General features: G+C 35.6%; 1 protein-coding gene across 5 annotated transcripts in view; it reads right to left on the bottom strand.

Moving 5' to 3' along the window:
• Positions 1-20152, bottom strand: part of LOC121428888 (adenylate cyclase type 3-like) — a 75472-nt gene that overhangs the window by 48934 nt on the left and 6386 nt on the right. For 2 of the 5 annotated variants that reach the window (XM_041625766.1, XM_041625796.1), the window contains exons 1-2: positions 17645-17805; positions 307-1586 (exon numbers count right to left, since the gene is read on the bottom strand). In XM_041625766.1, the coding sequence (XP_041481700.1) occupies positions 307-975 (669 nt within the window). In that variant the 5' untranslated portion in view covers positions 976-1586; positions 17645-17805. The other 3 variants (XM_041625775.1, XM_041625780.1, XM_041625788.1) reach the window with 3 other exon arrangements.

The raw sequence follows: 20152 nt of genomic DNA, 5'->3' as shown, positions 1-20152 counted from the left end.
ATATATATATATATATATATATATATATATATATATATTTTATATATATATTGAATATATATATTGAAACAATACCAGTATGGAATCAAACCGATGCTGTCATAATACTAATTGGTGTTGTATAAAACCTATCTGGAGGGGAGTCTGATCAATGCGGAAAATCACAACCAATTTATATCTTTTATGTTATCTTTGTTCAAATTCATTGAAAAAAGTGTATTGAACGGAAGCCCCCTTGCCACCCCCAGCGTTTCCGCGGTCGCTGATTTAACTTAAAATAGAATGCAGTATGAGCTAGATACATACCTGTTCAGCCATATAATCAGTGTTAGCCAAGGAGAGTACTCCAACCATGAGGCAATGTATGGTGATAGCGATAGTACTAAGGAGTATCATGGCTCCCAAAGGCACGGGTAACATGGTGAAAGAGGCAAATATGAAAAACACTTGCCAGCCAGCCCCATCACTTGGCATCAACGGTTGATAATATAGCCCTAGGTCCAAGAATGACTGTGCGCATACCAGGCTCCATATAAGGTATGGCATGATGCGCGTAAGCGACCAATCCGAGATAAGGCGATAGCGCGATAAGGAGAAGAGTATCAAATTAGTGACGGCACATATAGCCATTATTGAAATGGCTACAACACGCTTAGGATTTTTTTTATCAAGATAATAAATTATTAAGACCACCACGTCAAAGAAGAATGAGAAGGCTATCATAACAGGCAGTGTCTCAAGACGACGTCGAACAAAGAATTTCTGATACGATGTTTCCATGTCACTTGAGTCAAAGGCTCGATGGAAGGGATTGTACCGACGAGGTCGGTGTTTCTTGCCCTCTAAGTCTCGCTTCCCGTAAGCCTTAGCGACCAACTCCGTGTCCATCACGGTGCTGAGTTCGATGTCTGGTGATACACTCCTAACCATCGGCTGTGTCGAGCCGCTGCTCGATCGTTTCTTTAGCAAACCCATCGTGATTGAATGACTATGCCACAAGAGAATATCGACGATGTGGTGTATGATGACGAACTTCAGCTTCGAAGCAGTTAGTAGACTCCGTTTGTCATGAATTCAAAGAGAACATGACGATTCCTCAAGAACCGATGTCTGCGAAATTAGTTCCGTAATTGATGCTCAAGTCAATTAGATTCCCATATCCAACTCATTACATTATGCTATTAACCATATTTTGTCTATTAATATGGGAAAGCGATAGAAACATAGTAGAGGACATCTGGAACGATTAAGAGGCTCCCTTCTCGAGGCTCAGGAGTTAACTCTTCAATAATTTCCATGGAAACTCTTTGTGACATACCACCATCGCCAGGATCTAAGATCAGTTTTCCAGAAGGCGGACGGTTCAAGAAGTTGGCGGACGTAAAAGACAATTTTTAATGTCACAATACTTTCTGCACACTGTCTTCAATTATTCCATCAACATCCAGCAATGACGTGCATGTGTATAGAGGCTGAAGATAACATCATCTGGACAGGCAGAAGATTTCCTCCCATTATATATTAGGCGGCTGTTTTATGCTTTATAAGAATCACATGGGTAGCATGGTGGAAATCGTTAGTATCACCTGGATAAAAGAAACAATAAATAAACGTAGTAAATAATATGCTCACCTACCGTGGAAAAATGAACATCAATAGTTTATCAACGGATGATTTAAAGGAATTGTGGACACTGAAGCCAATGCGGTCAAATAACGTCTCTATCTTTGGAAAGTTTTTGATTTGCTGATGAAGAGAAAAATAGCCTGTACGTGCAGTGGGTAAAAAAAACGCGCGCACACCTCGATATGAATAATACTTTAACTTAAGCGTTTTCATAATAAATGATAAAACAGCAAGGCTAGTACATGTCATTAAGGGCATCGAAAGGCTCCTTTGACCACTCGACCACTGCGACAAAACGTCCAATTTTATTTGTATAGCCATACTAGTAACAAACACTAATTGTGTTTTTATGACAATCATTACAATTACTTTCTCATAATAATGTAAGAACAATAAAAATGATGGTCCGTGTTCGGACAGTCCCGACCTTTCGTTTGAGGACGCGGACGCTTATTTACAACGGTAGTTGACTTTGGAAGGGACTTTTTGGGCCCGTCAACATGGTCGTAAAACTCAGTCCTGCAATGCAAATTGTGTGACATGAGATTTTTTTTTTCGTTTCGCATCTGCGACGGAAACATTCAATATGCGTTTCGTGTGCAAAATTCTGGTTGCTACTATGGTAACAGCGATTTATCCGATTGAGGACGACTTTCCAAAGCCACATTTGACTCCTCCTAGAGCTCGAGAGGCCGCCCGGGGGGCCCACTTCCATTGATTAGTGGATACCAGTAGCGACCACCCGTAAAGGGGGACAGAGTGGGCAGGTACGTTACGTATATAGGCCTATGTAACGTTATAAGGGTGTCAAAACGATGTTTAAAATGCTGAATAAAGGGATATATATTCAATACTTGTAGGGTTTCACAGGCCAAATACTTGTTAAGAGATGCATTTTCATAATCTGGAAAAGAATTGCTTCACTTGTTTAGCATGTTTAGGGTACTTATCGAAACCCCATGGTCGTGCCTGGTATCCACTCATCAATGGAAGTGGTCCCCCGGAATTTGAATCTAATCCCCATTTCTGGGGAATGTAAAACATAATGCCCCTCACATCGTGTGCGAGAGGCATATCGTTTGTGTATAAGGAGTAAACAAAAGAAACAAACGAAACAAAAGGAAACGAGTTCAAAGGTATCGCATATGATGTGTACATATCAACGCATGCGAAATGTTCGGCTGGAGAGGTTGATCTTATCCATGAAATCAATTGCCAGTGATCCACCAATAATCCACATTAAGTGTAATATCGATTCGATGGACTGTAATGATCTATATTTAAGCCTTCATTCAGTAAGTTTTTCCTCACTCAATATGTTCTCGATTTGTTTGAAAAACCACTTTCTTATCCATGTCATAAATCTATTTTAGGTCCTGCATTTTGAATATCTCCAGCCATCAGTCGTAATATACATGCATGTATGCGGTACGGGTGTCGCGGAAAGGGATTTTGCACACGAAAAGCAGATTTGTAGGGCCTGTAACCCCCTGTTACACAAAGCTTAGCATTGATCGTAGAGCAGTTTTCTACGTTTGATTCTATTGACTGTAATGCACAATCAATCTTAAAAATCAAGTGTATGATTAAGCGTTAACTTTTGTGTTAGGGGACCCTAATACTAGCGTCCGTAATGATTGCGAAAGGTCCCAATTGACATTTCTGGGGAGCGTTTCATGAAAGGACATGTCAGACATTTTGTCTGACAAGTACTGTTTTATCCGACAGTTACTATGGTAACAGTGCCTCTCGGCCAATAATAATCAAGGAACGTTGTCAGACCTCACAACTTGTCGGACGAAAATATTGATGAAACGCTCCCCAGATCAAGGCGTTATTTTATTGTTATTTTGGTCATAAATACATGGCATAGTTTCATCAACCAAATTACAGCTAAAAATTGGCGAGCTATATATATCACAATATCTGCCACTCTAAGGCATATGAGTTGCATTCTATTTTTAATCGAAATGGACTATAATCATCTGAGCAAGACAATAAATTTAATGGTGAAATTCATGGAATTTATTCATACACATTGATATGCGCGAACGCGAGCGAGAGATCAATCGTCGCGATTTTTTAAAATTTCTCATGAACATACAAGTACAAGCACATAAACAGTGATGCTAGATAAGACGATGTGTTGCATTTTTCGAGCATTAAAGATTTATCACTTGCAGGTAGTGCTACAAGGCCAAAATGTCACTTTGTGACTCTGGAGCAATGTCTCTGATAAGAGATTTCAGTATAGGTGTATGTCATGCATTGGTGAGCCACTTTCATTTTGCCATTCGGTTTTATTCTAAAACGTGATCGCACTGATCAAACAATATATTATATTGCTAGAAAACAGAAACAAAAAGAAAATGAAATTGATCAATATGTTTCACGTGGACATAGGGCATATACTCATCGTAGGCTATATATATATATGCACTACATTACTGACACATTATTTCAGTTATGAAATTCATAAATTTTACACAGAAAGTGCCTTCATTGCTTAAATCCGTCTTTGCCCCCTTTTCCCCTTTTTCTTTATTATTTATCTATATTTCCATTTTACTTTGTCATGGATTTTTTTTTAGGGATGCAGGACCTCCAAGCCCCTCCCCCTCTCTCTATACGGAGTGAGGAACCGTGGTGTAGTGGTTCTGACTCTCGCCTTGTAAACAGAGGGTCGTGTGTTCGAATCCCACCGCGGTCTAGCGTCCTTTGGCAAGGCATTAATCCACACTTTGCCACTCTCGACCCAGGTGCTAAATGGGTACCCGGTAGGATGTGAAAGTCATTGTAGCTTGTCCAGTACTGTGTGCGCCTCATCGGCGACTGACTGGAATACTCCCAAGGGCATGAAGGGAGTGGAGGATGTGTACACATTATGTGCGGGAATGACTGAATGAATCCGATGACCGGGGTAATAATATATCTGTAAAGCGCTTAGACACGTCGTTTCGATGTATTATGCGCTATATAAAAGCGGATTACTATTATTATTATTAGTGAAATAAAAGGTTTGCCAAGCCTTTATTGGTAGTACTGACGTTTTCTTCCATTGTATTGTTTTCGAAAATATACACGTAGTATAGTACCAAGTTTATCAGGTACAATCTAAGAAATATTAGGTAAAAGTGCTCCATAAAGGTAATTATGTGTCCAACCTACATTGGGCATTTTTATCTATCCAGTGTGATGAAAATTTTGCCCATTCTAAAGTAATTGCTTTTTATTTTTTAAACCTTACTGGACAATATGCTTCCCGCATCGGGTAAAATACTGCCCATAATTGGTTGGACACATAATTACCATCGTATGAATATATATATATAAAACAAAACAATAATGAATAAATACACTCATCACGTGGTCTACTTTGTTCTAATGCTATTCCATCCATCAACACTTCGTCTAACAAGTACCAACCATTTGGTTCAATCATCACTTCATCTAATCACCAGTTCGTGGGACCCTATCTTAAGAGCTAAATTTTACGCGGAGCTTTCCTCAAGAAAAGATAATTAGTCTTTCACAACTTCTGAACAACTTTATGAAACACCTATCCGGTTCGGTCACAACAAACATGAAATGCTGCTGCATCGTCTTCTTGCAAAATCACTTACCGACCTTTTTATGAGCATGATAGCCCGACAATCAACTGCATAAATGACTACTAATGTTGCTCTCCAATTCTGATTTTAAAACCAAAGCTTTCACTGCAGTTTTAGACGTCTAAAAATCCGCATTTGACAATAGTCAGATGCACCTTTAGCACTCGCAACAAAATCACTATTTGCACACCTTTTAGCGTGATGGAAGTTTACACAGAGCGGTACTGATGTAACTATGTTGTGTTTAAAATGAAAATCTCACTCCTTTATCATCCGAGAGAACTAATAAAAGTGATGAGTGACGCTACAATGATTTGTGTTATAAGGACGCACATTATGCGGGAGTAGAAATAATTGGCACGATATCCCAGTGATGTTGGCCAGCTTACAGCCCATCGGGTTCGCCGTAGTGACGTGATGCGTTGCTATCAGAAGCCCGTTGGTATAATGCCATAAGTTGTCTAAAGAAGGTCGAATATAATCATGGTAATGGAAATGCAGTTTGCGCCAAGGAATGAATACAATAGATAATTATATAGCAACTATAAGTCTTGTGCTCGTTAGGTTACTCTAAGCCTATGTATAACTTAAATGAATCTGTATTTTGCGTTTACTATACCATAATCAAAATATCTCATCAAAAATTTGTATGCATCAGTATTCTGAAAAGCATCGTTCTCTCGCGTTCTGACTGATTAAAATACTGAAGGACACATCGAAGGAAATTGACCTTGTTTATCGTCCCCAATACAATCAACATCCATATCTCTGTTTATTAGAAATACTATAGGTGATTAGAAATAGTACCTGTGTATCCACATCATGTAGGCATGAATATCAAGAGACATAGGCATATTGGCAGGTATATTCTCGTGTATGTCATGAGAGTCGAGTCTTCCTCGGGATGGACTTTCCCTTCGTTTGCCGATTTCTATATTTTTGTTCACTGCTTTTAATTCTGCGAATAATTAATGACATAATCAGTCAAGGATCATATATGAATCCTCCTTATTTATGTTGTTTTAATTGACATCATTGTTTGAATAACGTATAATAGTGTTTTTTTTATTACATATTTTTACAGTTTGCATTATAACTCTTACTATCATTGTTATCATGAGTAGTAGTAGTGTAATGTTATTTGCATTACCATTTTAATCATTATCATATTGTTATCACCCTAATTATTACCATCCTCATCTTTATCACCCGTGATATCATTGGGCTATACTGTGTGAATATAGTCCTTGTTGAGAGACAGTCATCCATGGCGCCTCTTTATAGCTTCACTAAAGTCCCTACATAAGTACGATCGATTCTCTCTTATCCGACAATGCGAACCCCTCGAGTATCTTGACATTTTCACCACAGATCGGTTTTCTGTATTTGATAAAGCGTTCTCATTCCAGCCCCCTTACGAATTTTATGCTCATAGCAAGTGGAACGACTCAAGTGTAGAGGGTGCAAGGATAAACAACAAACCACTATCATTTTAAGATATTTAACGTGTTGGAAATAAAATCAAGGACCGCGGAATAACAAAATTACTAATACACCAGGAAGGGACCTCGGCAGAGAACACAAAAACCACGTGTTAAACGAATTCTGGGGGAAGGAGATGATGATTAGCCTACAGCGGAATAGGAATATATGGCAAGAACAAAGCAGTGTCGCCAATTGGTGCCAATGCAATAATACTACCAATAATAGTAGTACCAATACTACAACTAGTAGTAGCTAGTAGTAGGAGTAGTAGTAGTAGTAGTAGTAGTAGTAGTAGTAGAAGTAGTAGTAGTAGTAGTAGTAGTAGTAGTAGAGTAGTAGTAGTAGTAGTAGTAGTAGTAGTAGTAGTAATGGCAGTAGTAGTCGTGTAGTGTAATACTCACTTTTTATGAAGCGCAAATCACAATGAAATATCCCCTAGCGCTCTATAATTGTAGAATGAGAAATAAAAATATATGAAAAAATTATTGAAACCATTTGATATCATACCAACAATGTCCCTTTAATCAGGAAAACTAAGTATTAGGCAACAATTTAGCGGAAAATTCACTGTAAACAAAATTACCGTAATTTTTTTACCGAGAAATCGTGTTTTACGGGGAAACCGTAGTTTTTCCGGACCAATTTCAAGATGAAAACAGCGTAAAATTTACCAAAAATTGAAATCGACGGGAGAATCGATGTAAAAGTCCCAAAATTTTACGAAACACCGCAAATTTACGGTTGGAAATCGCGCAGTTAGTGGACAGAAATTTACCTTATACAGTTAAATTTATGTAATTACGGATATTTTTCAGTGTTTGATGATGGAATAATGCAACGTAAGTCATAATAAATAATAAAAACCTTATTTAGCGCTGAATATATTGGTGTTCTTTGGAAAGTACGTCATCAAATATTGAAATATGATTCGTAGACTGATAGAATATGACACATCACGGTAAACCATTACTGAGTAATATCGAAGCGAGCAAATACTGGAGAAAGATGAATAGGACAATGACCTTACGGCGAATACAGAATGTATTTTCATATCATGATATACGACCGGGGAATTTTCTCATCATAATAATAATAAAGTCTATCCAAAACTATATACATTAAGTACATTTTACCTATTCATGAACTACCTGCCATTAGATCTAGAGGTAGCCATATAAACTATCAGTAGACCCTATTTCCTTTGCATTTTATCTCGTGTTTACACCGGCATCCATTATATATCAACAGATACTGCATTTTGAGCAATCGTCGATGAAAATTAAAATGATTGTTTACTAACTTTCATCTTATTTTCCTCAATATATATAAACTGTCAGACGAATGGCGATTAATTATTTTAATTTTCTGCATCTCGATTTCCTCTCCCCAATGATCATGTTCTCCTTTTGTTCGCTCTCGCGTGCGATCACGTGATCTAGTTGCAAGTAACTCCAGGCAACCACGTGCACACACGGTTCTTTGTACAAATAAGCATTCGCTTCGTATGATGAATTAAAAGGGAATGGCGCCAATTTCTATTTCTGTCTCTCCATGATTAATTTGGAAGTGGATAGGAAACGATGGATACTTGGTTGTTAGCCACTATAGCTATTTAAAAAAAATCAAAATTGCATGACATACATACTTGTACGACTGGCATAATGCAGGAGCACAGCATTTTTCTTCTCCTTCTCCCCCTCCTCCTCCTCTTTTTCTTCTTCCTCTTCTTCATCTGGTCTCCCCCTTGTTCTTATAATAGCCTTGTTAGTATTTTTTTCATTTATATCTTCAATATGCTGAAGTTCAAACTAATGTAATAATCCAGTAATCATCCAGGATAGAAAATGGACGAAACCTTTTTTTCATATGTACAATATTTTTCGATGGTTTCTTTTCAATTTGAGTGTGCTGAGTACATATATAAATGATGCCGCTCGTGTAACCTTAAGCATTTTCCACAAATTGGCAGAATCCAATATGGCCGCCAAAATATGCAAATTACCCATGAAAATCATAAAATTGCCCGCACATTGGCTATAAAAGATGACTTTAAGAATTTTTTCTTAATATTCAAATTGGCCTCCATAGACTCCTGTATACGCTCTTATGGACAATATGAATATGGTTTTTTTCACAAAAGTGAGCACTAAAATGCAAGTAATTGTGATCTTTGAGTGAAGTCATGAATAAAAACATGATTGCTAAAAGTATTGGGCAAAATTTAACCAGCACGAGGGTAATTATGTGTCCAACCAATTTGGGGCAGCATTTTACTCAATGCTGGAAGCATATTGTCCAGTATAAGATTTAAAAAGAACAAACAGCAATTACTTTAGAATGGGCAAAATTTTCATCACACTGGAAAAATAAAATGCCAAAAAGAAATGCCCAGTGTTGGTTGGAAACATAATTACCCACACGGAGCATTTTTACCCAACATTTTTTAGAGTGTAACGAAATGTATAATTTGTTATGTAATGCATGTGTTCAATGATGTATTTTGATATTCAAAATACCACCAAATGCCCAAACAGTATTATGTACAGCGCGTCCCCCCAAAAATGTCCCTCTGATATGCGGCTTAATAACTTCCAAAAATAAAAATTATTCTCAATGAAATGTATGGATATAGGAAGCCCATCTCATGTTCTTAACTTCTATAAAAATTTCATTGGTCTCACTTCAGTGGTTTCGAACAAACAGCCTATTATGTAACAGTGGTGCTTTTCAGCCCGTTCCAAGTTTGTATGCATGCAACACTGCTTTGTGTTCTGCACTTTCTTGCATATTAACCCCCTTCGACCATTCTGACCAAGGAGATATCACCTCTATCTCCTTGTTCTGACCAAGGAATTCCCTGATCTGACCAGGGAAATATCCATGATCTAACCAGGCTCATCAAATCACAACCTTGAGTATGTTCAGAAGGGCAAAAAACAGTATTTGACAGTTCATTTCATGTTTGATAAACGAGAGATGCACAATGATTGAGACAACGGGTCATGTCTGTTTCATGCATAATTCCAACAATACTGCATTTTTTTTCATTACTTTTTTTTTTAGCTAATTAGCTACTGAGGTCAAGTTCAATAATTTAGTGTGACTTTTTAAAAGAAAAAAGTCAAAATTTTCCTTTTTGCAAAGGGTGATTAACGTGTGGATTTCCCCCTTTTCAGCTCATTTTACTCATCCATCATTCACATTTTCTTTCAAGTTGGTGCACTGATTCCCCTTATCAATCATCAAATAAACTTATTTTTTATGTTTCTTGTCCTTCTGAACTTGCTCAAGTTTATGATTTGATGAGCCTAGATATGATTAGGGAATTATCCCTGCTCAGATCCTGGATGTAAGAATTGGGGTTAACATGCCATAGACAATGAAGAAATGCATCAATGCTTCAAACTTGGAATGAGCTAAAATGCACCATTGTTACGTAACATAGTGTGTATTCAAAACCGCTGAAGCGCGACCAATGAAATTTTCAGAGAAGTTAGAACATGAAATGAGCTTTCTACTCGTGAACATTTATTTGAGAATCCTACCCCATTTTAGAATTAATTCAGTCCTATGTCAGAGGGACATTTTTTGGGGGACGCGCTGTACAATGTCAATGGGGGCAAAAATCTACCAGAGTACTAAAATGCATATTATTAAGATAAACGAGTGGAATACTGACTAAAAACATACCATTTAACGAAATATGATGTTTAATATACAATATATGTGATAGGTGTATTTTAAAATTCAAATTGGGCGCCATATGCCCTATATTTAGTATGTACAATACGAAAGGAGAAACTAATTTTCACAGGAGTATGAACCATAAAACCCACCCATGTAATTGTGATCTACGATTAAGATATTGTCTGAAAATATTTTCTAGCAAAAAATATAATTTCTTTTGTCATGCATGTGATAAATGCTACATTGTCAAAACAAAAATATAACAGTATTTACAATGTAAATGGGGACATATAACTTTGAAAGAATTTGGATTTAAATCTATCCTAATTCTGTTGTTATGAGTAAAATATTATTTGAAAACACGATCTTTATGAAATATAGCATTTCGTCTGTCACGTAGGTGATAAATACTGTATTTTGCCATTGAGAATAGCCGCCATAAGCCCTAACAAAATTATGTAATATGCATTTATGGAAACTATTTTCACAAGAGTGATAATCATAAAATTCATGTGACTGTGATGTACGAATAAAAATATTGTCTTAAACATGATTTATAACTAATACATGACATGTTGATCATGAATGTAATAAATGCTGTACTTTGACATTCAAAATGGCTGCCTTATAGGCACTAATTGGGGACATATAATTTGGACAGAATTTGAATTCGCTTAATATATTTCGTTAACAATTGTTTTAAGTTTAGTCGGTATTCCCCTCGTTTATGTTAATGCATAATCGTTGATATAATATGCATTTTAGTAACCACTCTTGTGATTTTTCATATCCCAATTACGATTGTGCATAATACTGTTTGGGCCAATAGCGGCTATTTTGAATATCAAATACAGAAAATTTTCAATACATGACATTACAGTGATATATCTCGTTATTAATGATGATTTTCATACATTAATTCGTTCATAGCTAACAATTACTTGCAGATTACATCTTATCGACTTAGAACAAGCTATAGGCCACTATTCGTCTGTCTGGGGGTTTTAGATTTGCAGTATCAACATTTGTTTAGGATTTACAAAGGAACACTTACCACATTCTTTACAGAAATAAGCCAGTTCGTAGTTCCTTTCTGCGCATGATCAAAAGAGTCTACGCATGATCAGAGGAAGGTCATTTGTACTTAAGTGACATGGTGGTTTAAAATCTAATGAGATAAGCACCAACTTTGATGTCTTGATTATTCATATATTCTTTTGAATAGTGGTATTCATTTACATCCACAAAAAACAGCAATGCGTCCACGAACGACTGGTATTTCAGTTTGCCAAGTACATTGTGTAACATGCTATGATATGCGTTCAAAGAAGGAATGCAACAAATAACTTTAGTGTTCATTGGTGTGCTATTCTAGTCACCTGGTCTATTCAATTTCTTCATCCTGCTATGTAAGGCAAGCTTACGTAATATCTTGATTTGAAATTTGCCTATCATATTAATGAAAGAAATGAAAGGTCATTTGACCAAAATTGTCCATGAAGTAACTACGAACTGGTGTATACTTTGAGTTTACAAAACAAGAGGTAAAGAACATTCCATGCTTAGACTCCCCAAATTTAACACGACACATGGCACTTTTTCTACATCTTTTGTTGCAAGCTTCGAAATAGTTTGCCCCAGAGTATTCGAGAGAAAAGAACTCTGTTTTCATTTCGTAAAAATCTGAAAATCTCTTGATTAATGAAGTTTGTTGATTAATATGAGTTTTAAATAAGAAAAAAATAAAAGAAAGGTTTTTTTAGTAGAGTAGATACATTGCACTTTGATTCTTTTGGGGAACCATTCTTGACTAGCACTTGTGCTGACTTTTGGTTCTCCCTTTAACATTTCTTTTGGTACAAAATCACCCATACCATTTATAGTTTATGCTCATGCATACGATCAATTTTTATGGTGATTTTCTTCTTGTCAGGTGAAACTGCATCAAGACAAACCACATGATGTTACTCTTTCGTATTATAGGCTGGTATCACATGCGGTATCATATTATGCTTTTATATAGACTATGCTTATGCTATTGCATTCATATGATTCATGTTGTACAAAATACATTCTTGTAAATATGTATTATACATGTATTCATTCATGTTGATAAGTTAATGTTGTTCATAAACTCAACTAAACTAAACAGATTAGTGCTCAATTTTGTGAAAATTAGTTTTCCCTATTCATATTGTATAGAGTATACAGAGGTCTATGGCGGCCATTTGTGTTTCACTCCTGCCACACAATTTCATGCATTTTATGGCCAATGTGCGGGCAATTTTATGATATTCATAGGTAATTTGCATATTTTGGCGGCAAATTGCGAAAGGTGCTCAAGGTTAGATAAGTGACACATTCAGAATCACTGAATCAGCACCCTCGAATTGACAAGAAACCATAAAAAAAATATGGTAAATATGAAAAAACAAGGTAATGCCTCTTCTAGATTGGACTATAAACTTATATAGAAGCTTGAAATCTAAGTCTGAACAGACATGTCAAGTGTTGCGGACCTCAAACAGTATGTCCGTAGACTTTGATTAAGGTGGGAGTCTGATACTTAAATATTTCAAACTCAAATCAACAAGACAGAAGGGGAGGGGAGGTCTCAGAATCTCGAAGAAAAAAACCTATTCGTTCTTGTCTTCTTTTTCCGTAATACCTTAGTTATATTTGCTCTACGGCGGCCGTAGGCGAGTCGAAAACAGCCGTTTTATTCATTTTTATTCAAACCACCTACACTGTAAAAACTGTGGTGTTAAAACTGACACCAATTGGTGTTAATAGACACCAATTGGTGTTAATGAGGTGTTAAAATTACACCCTAGGGATTAAACATAACACCAAAGAGTGTAAATGTAACAACAAAATGTGTTGTAATAACACCTATAGGTGTAAAACTAACACCACCAATTTAACACCGGTGCAAAATAATTGGTGTGGTCCTCTATGTATACCGGTTAACACCACAGTTTTTGCTGTGGCTGGTAAGTAAATGCTAAAACTGCTGTTTTCGACTCGCCGAACAGCCGCCCTAGAGCAGATGCGACTTCAGGTCTGTAAAATCAACTAACACTTCACGGTCACAAGATATGATTGGTGTTCTTCACGCGTTTAGGTGTTCGCATTAGATGAGAATGGAAAGATGAAGTATGCTAGCTTTTCATAAATTCCTAAAATATAGTCCTATAATATCCAGGTGAAAATGATTTTGATGTGTACACCATATTGTTTGAAGGGTTAAATATCACAAGTAATCAGGTGGTCACTTTCCATTTAAGAAAAATCCAAGGTGGCTTCTTCTTAAAGTGCATAAAATATGCTGATGCTACCTAATCATGAAACCATAGAATAGCCATTAGCACTCGAATGACGTGTTTTAAAATATTAATGAATCATTTTACTATTAGCATGATTAGGTGAAAGTGGACTTGTTTGACCCCATTTTTAGAGTTATTTTCAATTATTTGCAAACTATTACAGCTCTTAAAGAGGTCCTCAAGGCTGAAAATAATATGATCTGAATTTATGTAGTAAAACCAGACAAATAAAACACTTAAATTTTCATTAAAATCGAACAAGGAACAAAGTAATTACATTTTACAGTTTCGCATTTTTATCGGCAAAAACTTCTCAACTGCATTGGCAACTGACATTACTGAAGTGTGTAACAATCATCGCTGCATCTTTTTTTACAAGGTAGACACATCATAAACACTTAAATGAAAATATCAAATAATCATCAGTTTATGCAATGAGAAAATGTAAGCGGGACATCTTCTTTAAATTCGATAACTTCAATTTATGTTGTTTCATTCGCCTTTAATCAGTTAATGTTTATAAGCTACTTCTACTGTAATTTTCCAAGACAAAGATGAAAAGGGCGATTCCACACTAGAACTTCGAAAATATCATAAATTTCAACATGATTTAAATAAGTCATAAGTAGTGTAATATTTTTATGAGTTTTAACCAAAAGTGAAGACAGAAGATATAGTTTTAATTGGGGGGGGGGGGACATGTTGGAATTTTAAATTTTCAATAATTTTGCTAATTGAATAGTCAAGTACAAACACCGCCTGAAACAATTATTTGCAAAGCACGAGAAGATTGAAAATATTGCATGTCAATAGAATAATATATCATTGAATGTTCCAAATAATATCTACAACATTTTCATGATCCATAATAGGGGCAGCCCTGTTTTTTCCAAACCTATTTTTGGCAATGTCCCGTACGACACATGACAATGCAAAAGTTTTTCCTACAATTTTATTTTTGATGATGCAATTTTATAAAATCAATTTCTCTTTCTTTGACTCATGGGTGATTGATTTATCCCATAAGGATCTAATTACTGCCCTTCATTTTTAAATTATTGTCCTATTAAAAGTTGTCCCGTACGACACAATATATAATGCATTTAATTGCAGGATTTGGATTCAGAAACCATAAATAGTGGGCATATTTAAATTCATTTAATTGATTTAACATAAAGTGAACTGAAAAAGTTCTTTATCTCCACAGAACATGAAATAGGTGATTCTATACATTTTAATTGATTCCATGTAGGCTTATTCTTTTGTGAATCCCTTCAGCTAAACTGGTGATTTTCACTGATCAGAGCAGGTTAATTTCTTTTCACTGAGCATGAAAAGAAAACCTTTATAATTATTTTAACCTTGCCTGAAAGATTACTTCCTCTTGCATGCTAATGTGGAATTATTATAAGATGTAAAAAATTCATTGTTTAAATAGTGTTTGGAAATCATCAATTCATTCACTAAAATATAACTTTACACAAAACCTCAAGTTTTTCAGCTCGTAAAAATCCATCATGAAAAAATTATAACATATTGCTCCCGATTGTATATATTATTGAGGTTACTTAATAATATTGTCCTGAATGACTACTTTTTAAAATATTTTTCATAAAAAAGGAAGAATTTAGGGGCAATGCTCCTTCTGATTGATAAAAAGTTCATTTTTTTTATTCAGGCTACCCACCACAACACGCAAGTTCCTGTACAACACACAAGTGTCCCGTACGACACACAAGTGTCCCGTACGACACAGAAGTGTCCTGTACGACACACAAGAGTCCCGCGCGTACGACACATTATTTTGTTTGATATATTTACAGAAATATTCAGCTAATAGCGGTTTCTAACCTAATGAATGTCTTAGTTTGATAGGATTATCATAAGCCAAATAATGTGATTGAAGAAGTCAAAGATAAATAAAGTAAGAAAGTTTGGCTTCAATTTAGAGATGTCCCGTACGACACATTTTGAATGTCCCGTACGCAACAATGTTCTCGAAAATTATAATTTGCTTTATTTATTCATGAATGTTTATTTTGCTTTCTTTTATAGATGTGTTTGTTCTAGGGTAATTGAATATCAATTTGAGTTCAGTATCTATGAAATTTATCTGCCCAACTCACAGACCTTTGAGTACAAACTTGAGGTTTCTAAACAAGCCACTTTTTCTGCGTCCGTACGACACATTTTACTATTTTTAATCTGTATTATACAGGATGTGAATTCAAGTCATGTTAAGTCTTGGTTTTTCTAACACTCTGGTAGTACTTGATGATCATCTATAGTTACTGGAATATTTTTAGTGTTTTTCTTGTAAAAAAAACTGTCAAATGTTCTCTAAATGTCCCGTACGACACACATGGAATCACAAAAAAGCAGTATTCTGTAACTGGTCCTGTTGCATTAGGGAAGTATGTTTTAATGAATGATTAATACATAAATAAAAGAACACTGTATCGTTTATCCTTCCATTTTTTTCTCTTGCTATCTTAAAAAAAATCTTAGTCTTAGAACTGAGGAGAAAAAAAGAAAATGACTAATTAGAAAAAAGGAACGCTTTTAGAGATTTCTTAAATTGATCTGTTGTGTTTGATGAAGGGGGGGGGGGGTGTTTTTCCATTCTTTAGATGCGGTAACAGTATTGAAATTATGTAATGTTTCGATTTAATGTGGTTGGGTATGTAGCATTCACACCATCTCAATTGATTAAAAAGCGACTTGACTGTACCTTGGATTCGATTATTTGACTGCGTCAGTAACCAAACCCAATTTATCCATACAGTTGGTCAGCGGAAAGTGAAAAGATATCATGCATGGTAAGACCCTCATGACCCTACAGCATTTTAGATCTATAATTGATTTAAGAAAGACGTTGCCCGAGAGACAGGGTTAGTACGATAGCATGACCTGGTAATAATAATCTGAAGCATGGTAGTAGATCTATGTACATGTCTGAAGGTAAGGACCCCACCACATATATCCTCAATTAATACTGTAATTAAGTAGATCTTCGAAATGAGGAAATAAAACAAGCAAAATTGAACTAGAATTTTATTCAGCAAGACATGGGAATCCTGCATCAATTCTACCCAGGCAGCAGAAGAGTTATTATTCCTCATTCACATACTTGTATTTATTTTATCTTACTGCTAGGGAAATTGGTCATGTTGGAAGGGATCCGATCAAACCTAAACATTGGCATCTATGCCGAGAGTCGTGCCCGAGAGACAAATTGCCAAATTGCCGCTTGGTTCCCCTTTATAATCTGATAGTCATATCGCATTCATCCTCTTTATTATATGAAACTTTGAATTAATAAACCGTCAGGAATAAGCATATTTCATGAATATCAGCCGACAAATGTAAACCTTGACACAGTATTATAAGATCACTTCCAAATTATATCTATAATAACGACAGGATACAGGATACATGTCGCGCGAACCATGGACCCTACCACAAATGTGGTAGGGTCCATGGTTCGAACCCGCTGAACAGGTTAGTGAGAGGACATGAATGATAAATTTATCAGAATGATAAACACTCAAACACCAAATATTGGGGGTCTTGAAACATTGTGTAAGTTTGTGTCTTATGTAAATCAGATTGTGAAAACGTCGTAAAATACAACTTAGCTTATCAAATCAGAATAACTTTACTTTTTGAGTATTTTCTGGGATACAGGCCTACCAAAGTTAACAGCACAAATAGAACCTTATACACAATCAATCAGACATGATTTTTAATTAAACATTTGGTACTTTGAAATTTACACTTATTAGATTACAGCTATTTAGTTCACGGTTCAACAGCAGTACCATCAATCATTTAATGCCGGTAAGATATAACTCACCGACGATAACATGGCTCACGAAATCAAAGAAACAAGTTTGACTATCAACTTACTTTTCCTGATGGTATATTCCAATAAAACGAGTATCAGAAAACAATCCCTTTAAAACATGGCGCATGTATGAGATGCATTAAGGTCTTTCTATCAATTGGCAAATGCCGAGTCCCAGAACAGACATGGATCCTACAGAACTTCGTGCATGTTTAAGATTATAACGTTTACTTACCTTGTAAAGATGCTCTATTTCTTTGGAAAGTGACCATTGAATCGACACACAACGTACACAATGAGGCATAGGACACGCTCTTTTTTTAATCTCAACAACAAATGCCTACCCTTTTTTGACGGCGATGTGATTAACAATAGCGAGCTCTTGTGTCTCCACCTGTTTTTCATTCTGGGCCTGTATGAGTAAATATTTTGCCAATTCCTTTTCATTGTAAGACAATACATGTTCATCTATATACCCTTCAATGTTTAAATATTTTCCAATTGATATGTCATTAGAGTTTATTCATATACTTAATATTATCAAGGAGCTTGGAAGCTCCTTGATATTATATGTACTGCCAGTGGAGAATAAATTTCTGTTTTTTTTATATCGACCAATAAATGAATTTGACTCTCTGATTCTGAACTGTGGTGGATTTTAAGATAACTATTCAGAAAAGTGTAATAACTGTAACATAGACGGGGAAGGTTCTTGCATCGTTACAGAAACGAGTTCAATCAATGATTCTGGATTTGTTGCAGCTGTGATAGGAATAAAAATCAACCTTTGAATGGAAATGAAGAAGGTTTCCAGCTGAACTTTCAACTAATTTTTGATCACAGTTTTATAGCTACAGTGGTCCTACAACGTGACAATAATCAGTATACAAAAACTGCATTGATAGAATGGTCATGTTCACTATCTTGGTTAAACGTCTTGTTGCTTTACTTTGTTTGTGAATTGGCTACAGACTACAGTGTAACATGATATCACTCGAATTTGTTACTATTTCTATGTACATGTAAGTTGTTATCATCGCCTTTCTTCTTAATATAACAAGTCTACGTGCTCTCACTTTCAACGTAACTACTTTCCTTTCATGGGAGAGAGTAATCAACATCTCCTTGACGACGATGACAACGATTCTAAAAGGGGTGCATATGAGGGACACTGTGGTAAGGGGGATGGGATACCCTATTGTTGCAGGGGACAGTGTAAAACGGTTAACGATCGACTGGGCCATACTTAATGTACCAATTAATGATCCTCTTTTATCAAGCTCTCGCGCTTTATTGATCTGGCATAAAGAGTGATTTGTCAAAGATAATCCAGATGTATTGACTGTAAATTCATTGACTTTGATGAGCACCGCTCTTGATTGCTGCGATAAGCTTTGTAATCTTCATTCTAATAAGAAGAGAAACAAAAGAGCAAAGTGATTAATTCATCCAAATCGAATAACAAATGATGAAATTATTTAATTTTAAAGTTTAGCATTATTTTGTGACAACAGTTATGCACATCATGAATATTCATTAGGTTGGCTGATGATGTCACACCCCCACTTTCCTTTTTCTGATGTTTAAGCTTTGCTTTTACTTTGTTTTGGCTCCCTCATATCCACATGTCTTCTTTCTTTATCATTATTTTAGAACCAATTTTTTTTTTACAAGAATTCATTCTAGTACTTTTTTCTATTGTTATATTATGTATACATTTCATATTTTACGATATTTAGTTATGCTTATCTATGGAAATTTGTATTGTATAATATTATTGTTTGTATTGAGTTGTTGATTTTTTGAAAATGTGAACCTACATGAAATCATAATTGTTTTATGTTTTCATACATGTGTGAATAATGTGTCTCCTTTACAATGAAATAAGTTGCAGCAATTAATATAAAATACACTAATCAGTTTTCATTTTTTCCAGTTCTTGGTAGAAAAAAATGAATAAACCTAATTTCATATAATAAAATACCAGGGGCCGCGGAAGCGAGGGGGCTGGTGGGGCTTCCGCCCCCCCCCATTTTTCCAAAACCATGCATAAAAACGTAAAAATTACCATACGATTGTGATTTTTTTGCATGGTCAGCCCCCTCCCCACTTTGAAAACCGTTCCGCGGCCCCTGAATACAAAAGAACAAGTGGGGATATGACATGATCAATTTGATCATTAAATATTCACGAAGACATGCCTAGAACGGTTTCACTGAAAATGCAAATCTTTAAAATGCCATAACTTTGTTTCCGGTGTCCGATTCTCAATCAAATTGTTAGTGTTTTATTTGTCAGATTTTTCTTTATCTGTTTAAATCATATCATTGATATGATTTATGATATGAAATACATGCCCTTACCATTTTACATAAATGGGGAATTTTGGTCAGGATCCATCTGAAAATCAAATCACTACGTTTTACTTTCTTGGTATAAACTCATTTCTCAAACATGGACGGGATGAAAATTTACGGATACTCCTAGCATGCATATAGTCATGTTAAAGGGATGGTCCGGGCTGAAATTTATATTAAAATAAATGAGAGTAAAATTCACAGAGCAAAATG

This window comes from Lytechinus variegatus, chromosome 1 (genome assembly GCF_018143015.1).
Source record: "Lytechinus variegatus isolate NC3 chromosome 1, Lvar_3.0, whole genome shotgun sequence".
NCBI classification, from domain to species: Eukaryota; Metazoa; Echinodermata; class Echinoidea; order Temnopleuroida; family Toxopneustidae; genus Lytechinus; species Lytechinus variegatus.
The sequence above is the reverse complement of the archived record's forward strand: the minus strand, read 5'-3'. Positions and strand labels throughout refer to the sequence as shown.